The sequence below is a fragment of the Amblyomma mixtum genome, chromosome 4 (genome assembly GCF_055824585.1).
Source record: "Amblyomma mixtum isolate Tamu chromosome 4, ASM5582458v1, whole genome shotgun sequence".
NCBI classification, from domain to species: Eukaryota; Metazoa; Arthropoda; class Arachnida; order Ixodida; family Ixodidae; genus Amblyomma; species Amblyomma mixtum.
Window position 1 is genome coordinate 33,482,866 of NC_143015.1, and position 19,586 is coordinate 33,502,451.

The 19,586-nt window shown below is 47.5% G+C and overlaps 1 protein-coding gene across 8 annotated transcripts in view; it reads left to right on the forward strand.

The window, feature by feature from the left end:
* Nucleotides 1-19,586, forward strand: part of sick (sickie) — a 973,111-nt gene that overhangs the window by 938,327 nt on the left and 15,198 nt on the right. For 7 of the 8 annotated variants that reach the window (XM_089586320.1, XM_089586322.1, XM_089586327.1 and 4 more), the window contains 11 exons: nucleotides 4,685-4,768; nucleotides 5,848-6,055; nucleotides 6,889-7,028; nucleotides 7,825-8,060; nucleotides 11,780-11,936; nucleotides 13,769-13,922; nucleotides 15,657-15,763; nucleotides 16,959-17,048; nucleotides 18,042-18,135; nucleotides 18,225-18,299; nucleotides 19,139-19,310. In XM_089586320.1, coding sequence (XP_089442446.1) covers nucleotides 4,685-4,768; nucleotides 5,848-6,055; nucleotides 6,889-7,028; nucleotides 7,825-8,060; nucleotides 11,780-11,936; nucleotides 13,769-13,922; nucleotides 15,657-15,763; nucleotides 16,959-17,048; nucleotides 18,042-18,135; nucleotides 18,225-18,299; nucleotides 19,139-19,310 — 1,517 coding nt within the window. The remainder of the gene's footprint in view (nucleotides 1-4,684; nucleotides 4,769-5,847; nucleotides 6,056-6,888; nucleotides 7,029-7,824; nucleotides 8,061-11,779; nucleotides 11,937-13,768; nucleotides 13,923-15,656; nucleotides 15,764-16,958; nucleotides 17,049-18,041; nucleotides 18,136-18,224; nucleotides 18,300-19,138; nucleotides 19,311-19,586) is intronic. The other variant, XM_089586325.1, reaches the window with a different exon arrangement.

A 19,586-nucleotide genomic window follows, 5' to 3' on the forward strand; every position in this document is an offset into this window, starting at 1 on the left:
GTGGTTCAGCTCGTCGTGTACGGGGTCCGAGAAGAAGACGCGTGCACGTTCCATGCTCGTCCATCTCTCCCTTGGTACCCTCCTCCTCCCCACCGAAACAGCTGACCGGAGGGGGAGTGGACAATCGACGAGGGGCTCCCGGAAACGGCCTTGGGCGAAATGCCCCCTTCGCCGGCGTCGACTAGAAAAGCATTACGCGAGAGGAGAGATGCGATAATACTGAAAAAAGAAACAGCATCGCCGACACGAGGAAGAGCCCCGCAAGGACTGTTGAGTTTGTCCTCCCTTGTTGCCGCCTGGACGCCCCTTGGAGTTCTTTTTTTTTATTGGTTTACTTTATCTTTTTATCTTAACTGACCTCATCCAGTTAGGCTTTCCTCTACACGACGAGAGGCGGCTGCCCAGCACGCGAGGACAGCGCCGTCGGCGGTGCGCACGCAACGCGTCTAGTCCCAGAGATCGGTGCGTTTCCCAGCGGCAGGCACTCTCCAGAGCCGCGCATGCGTGCTTGCGGATGCAGAAAGAGGGAACGAAAGCTGTGAGGACTGAGGATACTGTAGCCTGTCGTCGCCTGCGGCAACAACCTCGGAGCGCTGTGCTCTAACATAAGCGCGAAGAGAACAAAAACTATAGGGACGCTTGTCACTCTAAGAGTGGAATATGATAGATTTAAATTTCATACCTGTCGCTGCTCCTGTTGCAAGCTATTATTGGGGTTTAACGTCCCAAAGCGACTCAGGTTATGAGGGACGCCGTAGCGAGGGGCTCCGGAATGAATTCCACCACCTGGGGCCCTCCTTTTGCGTGCACTGACATCGCACAGTACACGGGCCTCTAGAATTTCACCTCCATAGAAATTCGACCCCTGCGGCTGGGATCGAACCCGCGTCTTTCGGGTCAGCAGCCGAGCGCCATTACCACTGAGCCACCGCGGCGGGTGTGTTGCAACTTATGTGTGTGTCCATCAACTGCCATATTCGGACTGCTTGCTGCAGTAGCCGCTATATGCTGTGATGTGCCGACGTTTGCATATATCGAATTTTTTGCTGATTTTTGATTTCGACTTCTTCTTGACATTCTTTGCTTAACTCGAAGGTCATACCTCTTACGACCAATCAGCGAATTTCGTGACACGGAGCTGCGCCAGGTTGGTGGGCAGGCTGTGATGACGACACATGATCAGGTGATCGCTCCTGGCCAATTAATAATTGGATCTGCCACGGTGGACAGGTGTGATGATGTTGTAAGGTCGCCTGACTTTTTTCGGCCAGTCATGGTGACTGGTCCATGAGTACAGGTTGGGATGGCATCGCAAGGTCACATGAGCCGTCTGACCAGTCAGTGAATTCGTGAAGGACACCATTGTCTCAATGCTACTGAGCGGTTATATTGTAGTTCCGCTGCTTAGCTGGCGACCTAGAGCTAGATTCCCTGCCGTAGCGACTGCCATTGTGCTTGTATGACAAGGGCCGAAAGATGACCTGACATTCGTTTGAAAGCTACTGGTGTAGTAAGTGAACTATTGAACAGTGCCGCGAACTTGATCACTCTGAGGACTCGTCGAACATCTGTCCTGCGCGGTTATGAGTGCAAAATGCCCCTTGATGCGAATGTTCGTTTCAATGGGAGATGGCTCGCGCTGTCTGGAGGTCACTAGATTGCTATGGTCTTTGTGCATTGATGTTCTGTGTTGGTTCCCGCCTTGATGATAGATCACTCCACACATATCTCTTTCATATGGCACCGGCCGATGGCGCATTTGCAATGGGAATGCGATATCCGCGTCGCCTTTCGCTGTTCTCCACGCTCCGTACGAGCCGGACCTCTACCTCTATCGACGGCAACGGTTGACAGTCGGCAACGTTGTGGACGTCGGACAATCTCGCGCGTGTCCCAAGATCGATGCGTGTGCGTCCTTACGCTAGCCTTGGAAGCCGCATCGGTCTTTCATTGACAACTTCCTGCCTTCGGGGGCGTCCCTCTTCGACCGCCACGGCGAGTGATTCGGATGTCTCTTTTCGCGCCCCATTCGCGTTGGCAGCTTTGTTTGCGCCGCCCATGAACGAACGCTCGTGCGCCTCCTTTGCCGTTAGTGCCATCTGGGAGCGTTGGGAGCCGCAGGGCCGACTGAAGGTCGTCCAGCTCGTTTGGAGCGCCAGATATCTGATCAGCGCGCGGGTCGGATTTCCCGTGTTCGCGGGATCGCGCCGTGCGCCTTCGCGAACGGGGTGCTTTGATGACTGCGCGCATGGAGCGGCTGTTTGCGGTGCAGCTCGTATGTCTGTATGGGTCGACTGCGTCCAGCTCTCTTGGCCTCGATCGTTGTATAACCTTAGGGTTTACGAGTGGCTGCATATGGATCGCCGACATAATATCCTCATTTTGCGTCCGTTCACCTGCGTTTGCAGGCTAATCCATTTCTGGCAGCGACATATCTCGCCATTGATATCGATCAGCAAATCACATCTGAGGATGCACATGCGTCTGGCGCCTGCAACCTTGGACTTTCTGCGCAAGACCGTCACGTGCACTATGGTTGGTTGCAGGCCAATGTGGTTCACTCTTTCTTCATCTTTTATCGCGAAAGCTAGAAAGAAAGCTGTAATCTGATGTGGCACAAGCAACGGCGCGTCAAGTACGAGCTGTGCCAGCATGGTGCACTGGCATCATCGCGGACCCACTCAGACGGAGGAGTAGATAGGGTCCTGGCACACATACAAGCTCACGAATGATATGTTAGGTGACATATATTCGCCGCTCTGAATTGTCTGCTAGGCGCCGAGGAACGTACGTGGGCACCTGCCCCATACATAAGAGCCCTTCATCCCCTCGGCGATTACCAGAAGCATGGCCCACTAGTCAGACTCGTATCGCACTCGGCCAAAAAGCTCTGGCAGGTGTCGGGTTCTCCATCCTGGAGACGAGGTTCGAACGAAACAGACACGTTATGACGCTGTCCATGTTGGCAGTATTTCCGTGGGTGTCTTCACCTCCTGGTATACCCGGCAGGATATATGAGCCGAGAACCCCCCGTCCGGTCGGAGATGTGGCAGCCGTCTGCGATCCACCGGCACCGCGGTGCCAGGTTGGCTGAGCCCAGGTTGGGCCTCCAAACCTGGTGTGCACACGTGGAGAACACGGAGGCAGCTCGGAACCCGGCCCCGGCTGATCAGTGGGCTGCAGCTAAGCCAATGGCTGGGGTGTAAGGTAGGGATGATTGGAGGTAGGAAGGTGCGGGTTCTGTGTCCCCACTTTTTATTATTTTATTTTTGCGGAGGACCTCCTGCGGGGTAAAGGGCGTCGGCGGGTCAGTGTGCCACAACCCAGTACCTGCTTGTCAATGCCATTCCTGGCTGGTTTGGTCCCAGCCACTAGCGACATGTAGACCGAACCCGGGACTCGGGCTTACGGCTCATGGGGCTGGGGGCATGGGTGGGGTACCATCGGTGTCGGTTGTTTTTTTCCGGTTGTGGACTTGTTAAATTCCTTTTTCTGGTGACAGCTGCTTACATTTTCATGTGGGGTACACGCAGATGTCTGAACGCCTCCTCTTTGTATTCTGGCGAAGAGGTGCAAAGAACACGCACAATTGCTTCCACCGTACACGTGCCGCTCACGCAGGATATTCAGTGCGAAAAATGGTGTTTGTTAGAAAAACGGAGGAAGGAAAACATAACGAGAGGCCCAGTACTCCAAGCTGATTTCATAGAAACCGGGCTGGAAGTCACGTCTTTCTTGCTAAGGAGCGTTGGGATTCCTTAGCACAGCAATGTGTCATGGCAGTGGCACCTGCACCAAGCTCGGCCACTAGGCTCCTTATTGATGTGGAAGAGGTTGTCCACAGTAGCTTCTGCCCCAAACTGCCGTTGCTTTATCGATGGGGGTGGTAGTCTCTCTCGATTGCCTGAGTGGTGGCGGAGTTTCATGACGCTCCCCTCACTTCTGGTTTCGAAAAGGTGGCGTAAGGGCCTCTCCAGTAGTGTTTCCTTACTCTATGTTAGAAAGAACCACATATAAGAGACTTTCTCTGTTGTGCACTCGGCATCGGCGTTGCCCACCAGGGCCTTGCCAGTAAGGTTACGTCGACTGGGCATATCTGCCGAAAGTGCCGAAATCTGCTGAAAGTGCAATATATTTATGCCTACATTATGATAAATCCAGAAGGCACTCCTCACAAATGCATCACCCATACTGGGTGATGCATTGGTGGGCTTGTGAGTGGCGCCCTCTTGGGGGCTGCGATGGAGCTCTCGCTCTCATTTCTTTTCAAGGAAGTGGCTTTATTCAAGCTGCAAATGCACGACTTTTCCCTCCGCCTCCTTCCACTTCTTTGTGGAAAATAAACGTGTGTGTGTGTGTGTGTGTGTGTGTGTGTGGGTTTTGAGAGAGCGGACGCACCATATATGCATGCCTTATCAACGTACTGGGAGCAGATGCTCTCCAAATGACGACCTCTGTGACAACTTTTCAGTTTATCTGTTGTCCATGTAAAAAGAAAATTACCCCACTATGTAGTTGCTATTTGTGCCTGAAATGTGCCTTTTGGTCTTTACACGAGGAAAGACATTGTCCAGGTTAAGTTCTCACATCTGAAATTTGTGAAATTTGCGCAGTGTTACGAGTTGCTGGTCAGTGTTTTCGGAGCGTGGTGCTTATGAGTTGCACATTCTTTTCTTCTGCGCAGGCACACATGGTTGCAGCCTTTGAGCAGTCCCTGTCCAATATGACATCCCGACTTCAGCACCTCACAGTTACAGCTGAACAGAAGGTATGCACAGGGGAGGAACTGTGATGATGTAAAATAAGAGCTAGGCAGTGTTCAAAGATACTACCAATGAATTCATGACAAATGTCTCATGCATCTGTCCTGTGTCTTAAGGTTTCTTGTCGTTTTAATGCTGTAGCAACTGGCCTAGCTAGGACTATACCCTCCTAAGTCATGACGGAACATTTGTGACACCACACTGTATATCGGTCTAGTTACTAAATAAACCATTATGTTTTCTTTCCGCATTTCATCAGTCATTTGAATAAACAAATGAAAAGTGCCAGCAATATAATCATACGCTGCAGAATGATGTGAGGTGTGCTGTTGCAAGGTGGCCTTTACCTTAATGTCATCCAATAGCAGGCTTGAGGGATGTGCAGTTGTGTGCGTTCATGTTTATTGTTCACTCAGTTGTGACAACATAAGAATCATTCATAAGATTCCTGCAAGAGGACCGCAATCCTTCATCGGATAAAAAAAAATTCTTGTTGATCGAATTGCATTACCAGGCATGGGATGCGGCCTCATCTCGGGTACCAGAACCGACAACACACTCCTTCACCACAACAGGATTTGGCCACCCTGGTGTAGTACTACTTGGTCACAACCTCCTATATGAGTAGGCATAGATCATGGTTAATTGGAGAGGTATGGTAGAGGCTCCTGCAGTGGGCATAGCGAGGCTCATGATGATGATCATGATGAAGATTCATTCCATACCAGTCTGTCTAGACATTCCAGTTCCCAGTTGTAAAGAAATCTTCCAAGTCTAGAAGCAACCATCTTGCACATGCAAGCGTTAGCTCCTTTGCTTTTACATTGTAGCTGCTTGTGCACTCATATCTCAGTCAGTTTTTTTTTGCTCTTGAAGCAAAAACTTTCAAAGTACATTTTGCAGTAGGATTACTGCATTTCTCGTTAAGATCATGAGCGTGCAGACATGAAAAAAATTATAATAGAGCGCGATCAGTGAGCAAGCATATTATACGGATACACCATGTAGCATCGATTCCTAGGGCTGCGTAGTGTCCGTTGTTTCAGGTCGCTTTACCTGGGCAACGTATGCCGCCCCTGTGCAGGACTCTGAGCTGACGGAGCTGCGGAACACCATCGAGGCGCTCAAGAAGCAGAGTGCAGAGGCGGGCCTCACCAAGATGGCGCTGCAGTCGATGGCGGCCGTGCAGCGAAGTATGGCCCCCAGTAACGGCGTTCCCCCTGGTGGTGGTGGCTCGACTAACCTAGTGCGCCGCCATACCTTTAACACGCCCAAGGACGCTGCCGCCGGTGGTGAGCAGTCACCCAAGCCCCCATACCTGCCCTCACGGCCTGCGAATCCCTTCCCCACCTCACATCTTGCTTCACTAACTGCACAGACTGCGGAGCTTGTGTGCTCCTCTACTAACTGCACGTGACGGGGATGCTCAGTGTGATCTGTTTGGTTCGAACTCACTTAATTTGAAATTCTGGTTTACTCAAACTGAAGTTTATGCGGTGCTATCAAACTTGACGTGTATTTCAGTGAGAGGATAATGCTCTATAGTTCCAACGCCTGAGTGCGTACAACACTCAATTGAACTGGGTGTGCCGCCGATCTGCCCCAGAGCAGCAAGGATAATATCGCGTCGACTCGTCTCTGGCCCATCAGCCACGTGGCAATCACATGACTCAGTATAACGAGCTTTTGGGCACGTTGGTTACTTCTTGAGATGTAACTGCAGCGTGAAAACTATAAACACGTAAGGAACACGTGCAGACGTGGACAATTGCTTCAGTCACAACTGCTTTGTTGTGATTATAAAGGCTACATCGCGCATGTGCACAGAATACGTATAGAAAGACACGTGCCAGCGACACATCGAAAGCTGTGCATTTTATCTTGTGGAAGAAAAAAGGTCGCACTCTGAACTATATAAGTATATTTGTATAGTTCGGAGTACGACTTTTTTCTCCCACAAGATAAGATGCACACCTTTCGATGTGTCGTTCTGTATAGTTGGAGTATGACTTAACAAGACTGTGTTAAGGAAAGGCATGCCGAGTGCGAGGACTTCCTGTAGCACTTGATTGTTTAAAACCGAGTTGGCTCCTGTTACAAGAAAGTCTGTGCTCCATCTGTGCAGCACTTCAAGACCAGCATATGTCTCGGCAGCTGTCGGCTGACTCCATGTCGAGCGTCAACTCGGCTTCAAGCGCCTGCAGCAACACCTCCACCAGGCATGAAGAGTGTGGGAAGAACAAGCATAAGAAGAAGAAAGGATGGGTGAGAAGCACTGGCATAATGAGACCGTGTAGAAAACCGATTATTCGGATGTCGAGAATTTGTGGACGTCTGGATTACACATGCGGTTTCGCTGAATTGCCCACAATACTATACAGTTATTGAGAGAGGGCGTGGGGGAGGCTCCTTTCTTTGTACGCTTTCTGCTGTCTTCGTCAAGCCCTGAAAAGCAGTAGGCGAGTGTGACCTCAAATTTTATATCTGAAAGAAACACTCAGGTGAATTGCTGTGCACTGTAAAATGAGTTGTGCATTCTAGAGCTTCAACCAAAAGATAACCGAAAATGTTTTGGACTAGATTTCATGAGGGGCTCACGGTACAAAACATTAATAAATTTTTTAGAGCAGACTTTAGCTTCGCAACTCATTGGTACTCTTTGAATACTCATTGGTACAATTGCTGACATATGGCGAGAAACAACTGAACGAACGTGTTTTTTTTGTAGCTCATTGGCAACATTAATTTTTATGCTTTTGTTTTACCAAGCCTGTCATTCAGGGCATCTGTCATCTTCGCATGTGTTTCTGCTCAAACGTAGAGTTCTACGTTAGCATACTACCTTAACTTAAGCTTGCAGTGAATCAATTTTGCTGTTCTTCTATTACTCAGCTGCAAGAGAGCACATGCAACAATGTATATACATTGTGGAGAAAAAGAGGTTTCAACTTTAAACGCACGTTACGGAAAAGGTGAAAGTAGGAGCTCCTGTAGTAGCACACACCATAGGTGTAACACGCTGTGTGACCTGATGAGGCCTGTCATTGCACGCGCCTTGCAGTTGCGGAGCTCATTCAGCAAGGCGTTCTCGCGGAGCAAGAAGAACCGGCACGGTTCCGTCTCTGATGTCGAGGACATACGTGCGCTTCACTCTGACTCTTCGACGCCCAACTCGCCGCTACTGGGCTTGGGCAGCCCACCCTCCATGGTCTCCAATGGGATCCTCCACTCTCCCGACGGTGGAACCATCGTGACCACCGAGAATGGGGAGCTCAAGCTGTCCCATTCCAGTTACGCGTGAGTACAATTCTTTACTGACCATCAAGATACGTCATCGTATCTGTAGAACAAAGCATGTGAAGTGGCGTCGAATAGAAATTCGAATACGCCGCATCAATTTGGGATGCAGGCCAAACAAACCTAACACAAGCTTTGGAAATAGTTCAGAATAACTCTACTCGCTTCATTCTTTCTAACTAACCAGAACAGCAAGCATTAGTGCCATGAAATCTAGCCTTAACTTACCATCCTTATCATCACGTCGCAAAATTTTTCGCCTGTGCCTTTTTCACAAGTTATTCTATCACCCGCAGTTTCATGCCGAACTTATCTCACCACCTCAGTATGTATCACCAAGACTAGATCACATTCATAAGGTTGGCATCCCTTTCTGCAAATCAAAAACTTTTTTTCAGTCATTCGTACCACGCACATCAAATGAGTGGAATCACCTTCCTTCTTCGACGGCCACCATCACCGATCATCATTTATTCAAGAATTTCATAGCTAACATTGTTTAACTAGGATGTATTTTATACTGTGTTATTGTTTTTTTCCTTTTTCTGTTTTTTTTCTTCTTTTTACTTCCCTGAACGCCTTAGCTAACAATGTATGTGTAGGAGTCATGTTTGTACCTTGCCTGTTTAATTAACTCCTGTTTGTTAAATTTCATTTTTTGTAACCACTCCCCTCTGTAATGCCGTAATGGCCCTGAGGGTATAATAAATAAATAAATAAATTTAATTCAGAAAAGGTGACTGCAAGACCAGTCCTCATGGGTGGGGTCTTTGCTCAGTCTAGGACTCTGATAGCTTCTGCTGTCTTGCAGGCCCGCGTGATCAGCCATTGCAAATCACTCAAGCTGGAGCTGGACAGAGCAGGTTTCCATAAGGAGGTAGTGGGGTGTGGTACAGGTGGTTTGCCAGGGTCAAATGAGTCTAATATTTAGTCTCATTAGTTTTTTGGAAGTGAGGACTGCAACGACTGCAAGTTTGGAGAGACGGAGGGGTCTACTTATATACGGTAGCATATTCTGCATATCATAGAGTACTATACTGAACTTGCTCTGCCCCGATGACATCTTTCTTCTGTACCACTAAGCCCTACTTGCTGCAGTCACTTCACAATACTGCAGACTGGGCGAGTTGGTTAACATACATCTTGAAAAATTTAGCGCGACACACAAGGACCGAAAGAGTAGACGACACGAGCGCTGACTAACAACTGGAAGTTTATTCGAAAACACGTAGAATTATAAAGGAAGAAAGTGCGATAAAATCGTTGGTCAAAAACCAAAAGAAGAAAACTAAACACAACAGTCACCGCCAGCTCCTGCTATCAAGACGCAAAGCACTTGTCCAGATAAGCTACCTCTTTTTCCCGTATAGTAACGGACGGTTTGGCCACGCACGTGTTATGAGCCTTGGCGATACTATATGCCTCGTAAATTTCCCTACACAACACGTTGTCATTCTTGTACTCAATCGTAGTGTTGTCAAGGATCGGCGAGCACTTGCTGGTCCCGAGATCCTTGCACTCACGGCAGTGCAAAACAAGGTTCGAAGACACCGGTTTCCTGCAGTCCAGTGAATTCTTGTGCTCCTGCAGCCGCACATTGATGCACCTGCCCGTTTGGCCGTAATACACCTTCCCGCAGGCCAATGGCACCTTGTACACAACCCCCTTTTCGCAGGCGGTGAAATCGCTGGCATGACTGGCAGTACACTCCCGCGGGGATTTTCGAGGCAGTGTCTTGTCTAGCCTGTTCCGAACTGCCGCGCACACTCTCCCGACCTTGTTATCAGCTGAAAAAACCAGCTGCACATCATGCTTAGCTGCAATCTTCCGTAGTCGATGAGACAGCCCGTGTATGTATGGCATACATGCAACCTTCTGGCGTGGCCGGTCCGCTGGTTCCTGAACCGAGGGGAAAGCCTCGCGCTTCAGTTTTAGCAATAGTTGCAGAAGGTTGCAACCAGAAGGTTGCATGTATGCCATACATACACGGGCTGTCTCATCGACTACGGAAGATTGCAGCTAAGCATGATGTGCAGCTGGTTTTTTCAGCTGATAACAAGGTCGGGAGAGTGTGCGCGGCAGTTCGGAACAGGCTAGACAAGACACTGCCTCGAAAATCCCCGCGGGAGTGTACTGCCAGTCATGCCAGCGATTTCACCGCCTGCGAAAAGGGGGTTGTGTACAAGGTGCCATTGGCCTGCGGGAAGGTGTATTACGGCCAAACGGGCAGGTGCATCAATGTGCGGCTGCAGGAGCACAAGAATTCACTGAACTGCAGGAAACCGGTGTCTTCGAACCTTGTTTTGCACTGCCGTGAGTGCAAGGATCTCGGGACCAGCAAGTGCTCGCCGATCCTTGACAACACTACGATTGAGTACAAGAATGACAACGTGTTGTGTAGGGAAATTTACGAGGCATATAGTATCGCCAAGGCTCATAACACGTGCGTGGCCAAGCCGTCCGTTACTATACGGGAAAAAGAGGTAGCTTATCTGGACAAGTGCTTTGCGTCTTGATAGCAGGAGCTGGCGGTGACTGTTGTGTTTAGTTTTCTTCTTTTGGTTTTTGACCAACGATTTTATCGCACTTTCTTCCTTTATAATTCTACGTGTTTTCGAATAAACTTCCAGTTGTTAGTCAGCGCTCGTGTCGTCTACTCTTTCGGTCCTTGTGTGTCGCGCTAAATTTTTCAAGAAGTCACTTCACCTTTGACGGACACCAGAAAACAATGGAAATGATCAAAGCAGTGTGCCTGATAGTGTTTTCTAGCTTCCCTTGTCCATTGCTGCCCGAACGCAAGACACACGTGCAGTTTTGGCTGCCGCATAAATAGACGGCTCTTCGGAATACATCGCAGCCAGTTTCATTGTGCGCTGCCTACACATACTACTGGAGTCCGTTAGTGCCATCATGGACTTTTACAAGGTGCTGGGTACGTGGTTCATGGTGAAATAAAAAAGGCATGCAAGGGCTTTTTTTCTGAGAAAAGAAACATTGACCAACCAACTAACTGTGCATACTGTTGTGCTTAGTACTACGTTTGGCCGCAAGGTAGGCTCCAGTCTTTCCTTACCTTCTTCCTTTTTCCTGGTTTGCCAGGCATTTGCCACGCGTGATGCTGTGTCAGTGAATGAGATGCATGGCCAAGACAACTTAAAGCTATGTCGGCTTGTCAGACTGACCCTCTCAACATGCACAGCTACCATGTGGTAAACATTTACATAGTATATCCGTGGTCTGATCCGTGGTCTGCTCATCCGTGGTCTGCTCATCATCATCATCAGCCTGACTACGCCCACTGCAGGACAAAGGCCTCTCCCATACCTCTCCAATTAACCTTGTCCTTTGACAGTTGCAACACGTCATCCTAGTTGAAATCAAGAGGAAGAAATGGGCTTGGGCAGGGCATGTAATGGGAAGGCAAGACAACCGCTGGTCCTTATTAGGGTAACGGAGTGGATTCCAAGAGAAGGCAAGCGTAGCGGGGGGGCGGCAGAAAGTTAGGTGGGTGGATGAGATCAAGAAGCTTACGGGGATAGGGTGGCCGCATGTACTACTACCACATGGTAAACATTTACATAGTACTATATCCGTGGTCTGATTGGGAAGCCTTGGGAGCAGGTGCTGGACGCAGTTACGCTTTCCACCTTGGTTTGAATGTGCAGTGCTGCCAGAAATAGTGATCCCTACATGGTGCTTGCATGTGTTATCTACTGCAGGCTCCACGAGCACGAGGAGGAGGTTGGGCCCGAGCTGGTGCGGGAGTTGCGCAAGCAGCTGCGAGAGAAGGACCTGGTGCTCACCGACATCCGTCTGGAGGCCCTCTCTTCAGCTCACCAACTGGACAACCTCAAGGAGACCCTGGCCAAGATGAGGGTATGCCTTGTCATCAAGCATTGGAAAAAAAAATTCAGGGCGGCACTTGGTTGACCTAAAGTGTGGTGAGACGAAAGCCTTAAGTGCAGTGTTGCTGCTGGTGTCACCGATGTGTGGTTAAGATGTTAATTAAGTACACAATTGTTTGTGAATCTTAAAGGTGCACTGAAGAGGAATCTGAACTCGTCTTTGTGCCGGGGGAACTCAATCTACACGTTCCGAGCATTCTTAGAAACCTCGATTTATTGCCCTGTGTGGCCGATTTCCCTAATTAAATCGAATTAATGCCCGGCTCCCGCCTTTTTTTTTTTAATTCTCCCTCGTACGGTGGGCGGAGTCGACCAACGCGGGGAGTGCCTTTCACCCAGTCCCGCGGCGACTTGCCGCTCTGCCATCGGCGGAGTAATACGTAGTAGTCCGTAGAAGCAAATAGTCTGCGCGTATTTTTATTTCTGTGGGCTTATTTTGCGGTTATATTATCTGCAAATGAAACTATTTATTTGCGGAAACCTAAACAACAAAATGAAACGAAAGCAAAGCCTCCACGGAGCTCGCTCTAAGGCACTCCCCGTGTTGGTCGACTCCGCCCACCGTACGAGGGAGAATTAAAAAAAAAAGGCGGGAGCCGGTGGTTAATGCGATTCAATTAGGGAAATTGGCCACACAGGGCAATAAGTCGCAGTTTCTAAGAATGCTCAGAACGTGTAGATCGAGTTCCCGCGGCAAAAAGACAGAGTTCAGATTCCTTTTCAGTGCACTTTAAATGCTGGAGACACTGGAGGGCGTTTGGGAGGCATCCGTCTGATTCGAAGCCTTTCTGCAAACTCTCTCCAGCGTCCTAGGCAAGGTTAACTACATGTGCGTTGGCAGGAAGTAGCGTAGCCATTAGCACGCTCAGCTGTGGAATGAAAAGATGGTGGCTCGAATCCCATCGTGCACAAAGATTTTGTTTCTGGTCTGTCTAGAAAAAGCGTGCCACCTCTGCTGACAACCTTCTGTCGACAACGATGAGGCATTAAAGGCTTTTGCCTTAAAACCCATCTGGTCAGGGACGATCTCATCTGAAGCATAAAAGAACACCGACCAGAAAAATGGCAGAGCGTGGCAAGATTTGATGTCCAAGCAGTTTCGTTCGTTTTCTCCGTGTGCCATGTCTGGCGTTTAGTGGGATTTGCGGGATTTGCTATATGTGCATTTTTCAAGTACCTGTTCCTAGCCATTTTTTCCCCTTCTCTTATTAATTTGTCCCTGGCTTCTTAACTTGTTCCTTTTTTGTTTAGCCCTTTATATCCTGTGTTGTATATTTGTTAAGTTTTCTTTGATGAATCCCCCCCCTATGTAATGCGCGCATGGGCCTTTGGGATGTTGAAATGAATAAAATAAACAACTATACAATAAAAAATGTCAGCATATGTTTCAAGCTTCATATGTGAAGTCCTAGTTTTGGTGCACTGATGGAAGGATTAAATACTGTGATAAGACTTGCTTACAATGGCAAAAACAGTACAGCAAAATTACATGGACCAATGTGTTGTTGTCGAAGGCTACATAGATTGGAAGCTAATATTTGAACACAGTGATGTGCTGTTAGCCGCTTGAGATCATATTGCGGCTAATTTTTACGCGTATTCGGAATATGCCTAATGCTTGCCGTGCATTAATGCCTAGATTCCATTTAACTTTTACGGGCTAAAATTTCGCTCCTTTCTTACACCTCTCTCTGGCGAGTGGTAGCCGCAATTAATGCAGCTTGTTGACAAGCTGCATCCATGTGCATTGCTGCCAAGACAAAGATGTTCGCTCACAAGCATTTTTCTTTGTCGTACGCGCAGAACGAGATGCTCAGCCTGAAGCAGGACAATGACCGGTTGCAGCGGCTGGTGCGGAGCCAGTCGCTGAGTGCATCGCAGAGCTCTCTGCCACACAGGAGCAGCATGGACACGCTCGACAGGCGGCTCAGTGCCCACGAAATCACCTCCGCGCTCGGTGAGGATCTTCTGTATCCCAACATTTTTTAACCACGAAGTGTCCAGAGACATCATTCAACAGGATCTCAGACAGCCTCAGTTGTGTTTCTTGCCGTAACCTAAGATTCCCTCATTGAGACAAAAAAATCTCCATTTCACGTTATTCCCTCCAGCAGCTTGAAAATTCCTGCAATCGCGAAAAAGTGAGACAGCTTCGGTTCTTACAATACCTTGAAACTGTATAAAAATTTCCTTTCTTTCATATTTTACTCCTGAAATTCACTGAAAAAGGGGAAATTCTTCGAATGGAACATCACTGAATAGGTTACATGTATCTTTGGATTGATCCGGCATGTGTGCAGGTTTTGAATTTGTATGCTGGTATCGGCTGAATCTGATGCAGTAGAAGTTGCCGTTTTGTATATCAAAACTAAATTCAACTTGTCTCAAATTGCAGAAAAAAAAGAAAGACCATCTTTCTGCTCATAATTGGTACTGATTCACAGGCCCATTGTTTGCTGAAAATCACAGATTTTCTTGTAGTTTTGCCAATTCACAGTTTTGCTCTATGATCATATGATAGAGTAGCCTGCACCTTTAACCCTTTCACCGCCACTCCCGAGATAACTCGGGCTACCACACATGCACACCCCCTGCCTCTCCCGAGTTAACTCGTTTTCGCTTTTTAACTCACCCCCTGCCGCTCCCGATAATACTCGTGTAAAAAAAAAAAACTATGCAAACATGTAGCGCCATCTATGGAGAGACTCCGTAAATTCATAGATCTTGTAGGGTAAATTTTACACAACAGATGGCGCGCATGTTTCCACATCCGAGTCTCTTCGTTTTGGTTTCTGCACAGGAGCCATGTGAGGCAATGTGCCACACTCGTCCGCGCTTTGACGGACAAAGAAATTCAAAACTGCTTGTGAATTCGGAGTCCAATGACAATGAGAACGAGGAAGGAGCCCACCTAAGTGCCTTGTCGAGTGATGTCAGCGATGAAGTCCCCCTTCCACCGAAAAATCCGCGTAAGAAGAGGAAATCTGACAGGCATGAATGGTGCTGGAAGATTTGATTCAGTACAACTAATATCTATAAGGTTATCCTGAATAAACATGTCTACATGCCCTGCAGAGCATTTTAGTGTGTTACTAGCAAAAGATTTCCAGGAAACTAACATGCAAAAAAATCCCGGCAGGGTGTGTGCAGCTGTGAGTAAACAAACCTGGCAGTGAAAGGGTTAAATGCAGTGGACTCAGTGCGGAGCCATTTAAATGGGGTGAAAAGTTTATGGTGGTGCAGTCTACGCATCAAATGTGATAACATGCAAAGACCGAGAGTAACCGTCCAACTATTATTTTCAGTAGATATTGCTTCTCTGGCTTTTTCTGGGCATGTTGGGGTTTCAGTGAATTCCAGGAGTAAAATTTGAAAGAAAGGAAATTTTTACGGAGTTTCAAGGTATTGTAAGAACCGAAGCTGTCTCACTTTTTCGATATTGCAGGAGTTTTCAAGCTGCTGGAGAAAAAAACGTGAAATGGGGATTTTCTGGTCTAAATGAGGGAATTTTAGATTTTTTTTGGCTATTTTCACAACTTCAGAGCTGCGTCCCCTTTAAGTGTTATTCATATCAACGAAAAGTCTGAACTGGAAGTTTCTCTTTTTTGCATCCCTTGTTCACCTTATTGCTGTCTTGAAAAAATTTTGCCTTGGCATGCTATTAATGTTTGTCTCTCCGCACTGCCCTCAGATCTGCACGATGGCATCAACGGAGCAGTTCCAGAGGGAAAACGGGTCACCGTCACCGTCCATCTGGTGTGCCACGGAGACGTCGAGAAGTGCCTGTCAAAGAGCGAGGTGGGCATATATGTACCCTTGCAGAGAATAAGCTCTTGTGTGCTGTGTGTGTATGTGCATTATGTTCTGGGCATTGTAGTGTGACATCTCCCACCTTCAATCTCCCTCTTTCTGCCCTTACCTCTTCCTGGCGTCAAACCTTCAACGTTATGACGTAATTCCCAAAGGTATTCAGGGCAAAGTTAATAAAGTGGCACTGGGGCGCAAACATCCGTGTGCCCTTGTAGGAAGGAACAAAACAAGGAAAACGAAATGCGGAAGCGAAAGAGATGAGTGAGGCGAAGAAGAATGCTGATGTGAGCTGGATTACAACAGGCCGAGCCAGCCGTAATATTTAAAAAGTCGAGTAAAACCCGAAAAAGGTTTTAAAGAAAACAAGAAGGAATTAACGCTTGGTACAAAGTGCGAGTCAGCGACTGGAACACAGGTCTTCCAGCGTTATGTACCCGCTCAAGACAGGAAGGAGTTCATGACAAGGGAAGATTGTGGATGCTGAAAATACCTGTCTGCCAATAGAGGCCTACCAGTATGGGTTCCAGTAAGCAGTTAAGAAATTCCAGTGAAGTAGAAATTCGATGTTTTGTTGACGGTCACCAGTAAAAAGATTTGCATTGAATTTTCAAAGTTATTTGGAATGAAATGATGGGATGTGACAAGGCCTGTGTAACATTTTAGCCAAGTACCTCTTGAGCATTCATGAATGGCAAGTGCAGTTTGCAGAGTGAGCAACACATTGCAATAATTTTAATGAGTAATTATGCCAGCAAACTGTGAGAGGGGTGGTCGTAAAGTGCACAAAATAGCTGTAAAATGCAGTTAATGGAATTCATGAAATACAAAATAGACAGCTTTTGTTTACACACCCTCAGTTCCTTTGGCAGTTCACAAATCTTTCCTTGGATTTGAAAATAGAATATAATGGCATGTTATTGGCAGAGCACCAGAGATGCTGTACGTGCAGGCATGCGCCATGGCTTGCAGCATTGAACATTGCTTGCTGTGTAATAACAGTGCTACCTCCAAGCCAGAGAAGAAAAAATAGGAAGAAAAGAACATGCTTCGGAGTACCTTTAACATGCTTTTTCCTACTTGGTCTTCTTTTCGATGTTGTCATAAAAATGTGCTGAAAATACATCTGCAGAAAGAGGAGTGTCAGGAACGAGCGTCTCTTAATCCGGGATAATCTTCATGGCAGGCTCCAGAGGAGGCCCTGATTGGTTCCCTGTACGTGAGTGGCAAGACCAAGTGGGACAACCTCGACAGTGCGGTGAAGAAAATATTCAAGGTTAGTGACTTGGGGCTGAACTGTCCTTGTTTCATTTTTAAAGATAACTGATTGATGATGATAGCTCGTTTTTTTCATGTAAATTTAATAAATTTTATTTGATTTCTCGCTGAGGTATTTTACCGTAAACTGTCACAGATGCTGGCATCTGCAAGAAATGGTGCTGTGTGCATCCCGAGAGCACGATCTGGTGACCTCTCTGTGGACTAGCTGATAATCATGTCCTTCTCAAAATGTTCACCACCTTCCAGTTTGGTATTGATAATGGATGTGCTGAATTCTCTGTTTCACAACTGCTCTCTAGACGTTTTCATATACAGTAGATTGGTTTATGGGGTTTAACGTCCCAAAGCGACTAAGGCTATGAGAGACGCCGTAGTGAAGGGCTCCGGAAATTTCGACCACCTGGGGTTCTTTAACGTGCACTGACATCGCACAGTACACGGGCCTCTAGAATTTCTCCTCCAAAGAAATTCTAGCCGCCGCGGCCGGGATCGAACCCGCGTCTTTCGGGCCAGCAGCCGAGCACCATAACCACTCAGCCACCGCGGCGGCCATATACAGTAGAACCACGCTACAGTAAACTCGGATATAGAAAAGATTAAAAAAAAACCCGGCTATAATAAAGAGCGTCTGGCCTTGGCGACGTGCCTCCCGCGGAATGAGATAATGCGGCACGCACGATGCTGACATTCGGATGTAGATGTATACCAAGAACGGTAAAACGGTGCTCTTTGAGATAGCTTCACCACTAAGCTTAACAGTTGCGAGAAGAAGCCAACTTTTGAGAGTCCAACTTCTGAGACGTTCATTCGGTTCTTTTTGTGCTTCCGATACATTTGTTGATGAAAGCAAATTTCTGAAAAAAATCACTTCCCACGCTTCTTTTCCATGGAATGTCTTGGTAATGCTCCTGATATGTATTGCAGTAATAAATTGATTATCTTAAGTGCAGCCATAAGCTGATTATCTCATCGCTGTTACTGCTTGCAGGATTACGTCCTCCGAGTCGATCCTGCATCCAACCTGGGGCTGAGCTCTGAGAGCATACTTTGTTACCACATTGACGACATTGTCCGCTCCAAAGGTGAGAGTTGTCTAACACTCTATCACGGTTGTGGCTCCTTTTCCTTGTGGTTTAATACTTTTCCTGTCCTGTTGTCTTCACCTGTGCAGAGGCCGAGCTTCCCGAACTCCTTCCTTGTGGTTATCTGGTTGGTGAAACACTGAAGATCCAAGTTGTCGTCAGAGGTATGCACTGCCCCGTATGTACGAATAGCCGTGTTTGGTGTCACTAGCCCTAGTGGGCCTTGCATTGAAGTCACAACGAAAGTACATGCTTTGGAGCCTGCCACTGTTTAATATATGACTGGCCTAATCTTGTCACCTGTTTACCAACAATGCAATGACCTCGCGTTAAAATGAAGATACTACTGATTTCCTCAGCATCTTCGGCAGCAACATGCTGAAGTTTATATATGTCTTATATATGTTTTGCAATAACTTCGCGCTAAAATGAAGATACAAATGATTTGCACAGTGCCCACGGCAGCAAAGTGCTGAAGTTTATATGTGTATTATATGTGTTTTGGCCTGCATCTTACTGTACGTCTTCTGAGGGCGAAGAAACTGTTTTTAGCATTAGTTCTTTTTTTTCTGTGGATATATTTATTTTCATTGTTTTCAGTTGAATGTGTGGTCTGCCTGAATGTGTTAGTCTGCCTCAATACTACTGCATTGAACCTCAACAATGACCGGCACTGATTTCAAACAACACAACGAGCTGTTTGCTGTAAAGCTGTATAGCTTTCCTTTGTAGCCATATGGCTGCGCTCGGGTGGACGTCAATGAGTAATTACTCCCTTATTACAAATCTACTCCACCTTGGGGGATTCCCCTAAACATTTGACCAATGCAAAAAAAGCTGCCCATGTTGGCGCAGTCAGTTGGCAAATAAGCCACGACACGATAATCAGTACAAAAGTGTCTCACTGCTACCTAATGGTGTGCTCTCTTATGAAGCTTTGTTCTTTCTCTTTGTTCTCTCCTATGCTGCCTTCCGAGGTAATCGACACTCGCGCTTTATGCAGGCACGGCCCAGAATGCAGTGGATGCCCTCGCACTGCAGACGCTCATTCCCAAGTCCGTGGTCCAGCGGTACGTCTCGCTGCTGACGGAACATCGCCGGATCATCCTCTGTGGGCCGAGTGGAACGGGCAAGACCTTCCTCGCCCAGAAGCTGGCCGAGTACCTGGTGCTCAGGTGAGCGAGCTGAGACTGTATGGCTCAGTGGAGCGGTTTCCTTGAGCAAAATTCAGGAGAGACAATGCTTTCCCTTTGTTTAGAAACGATGCTTGATGGAGCGGTGTAGATATTTTTGCCGAATAGTTGCACGTCCCATTTAACCTAACCTTAACTAATGCCCACTGTGTACTGTGTTAAGATCTTTGTGAGGAGTCAACAGTCAGCAGGGTGAATGGGATTTTTTTTTTTCTCTTTCCAAAAATGGGCGCTGAAATCTCAGTGTCAGTGCGTGTC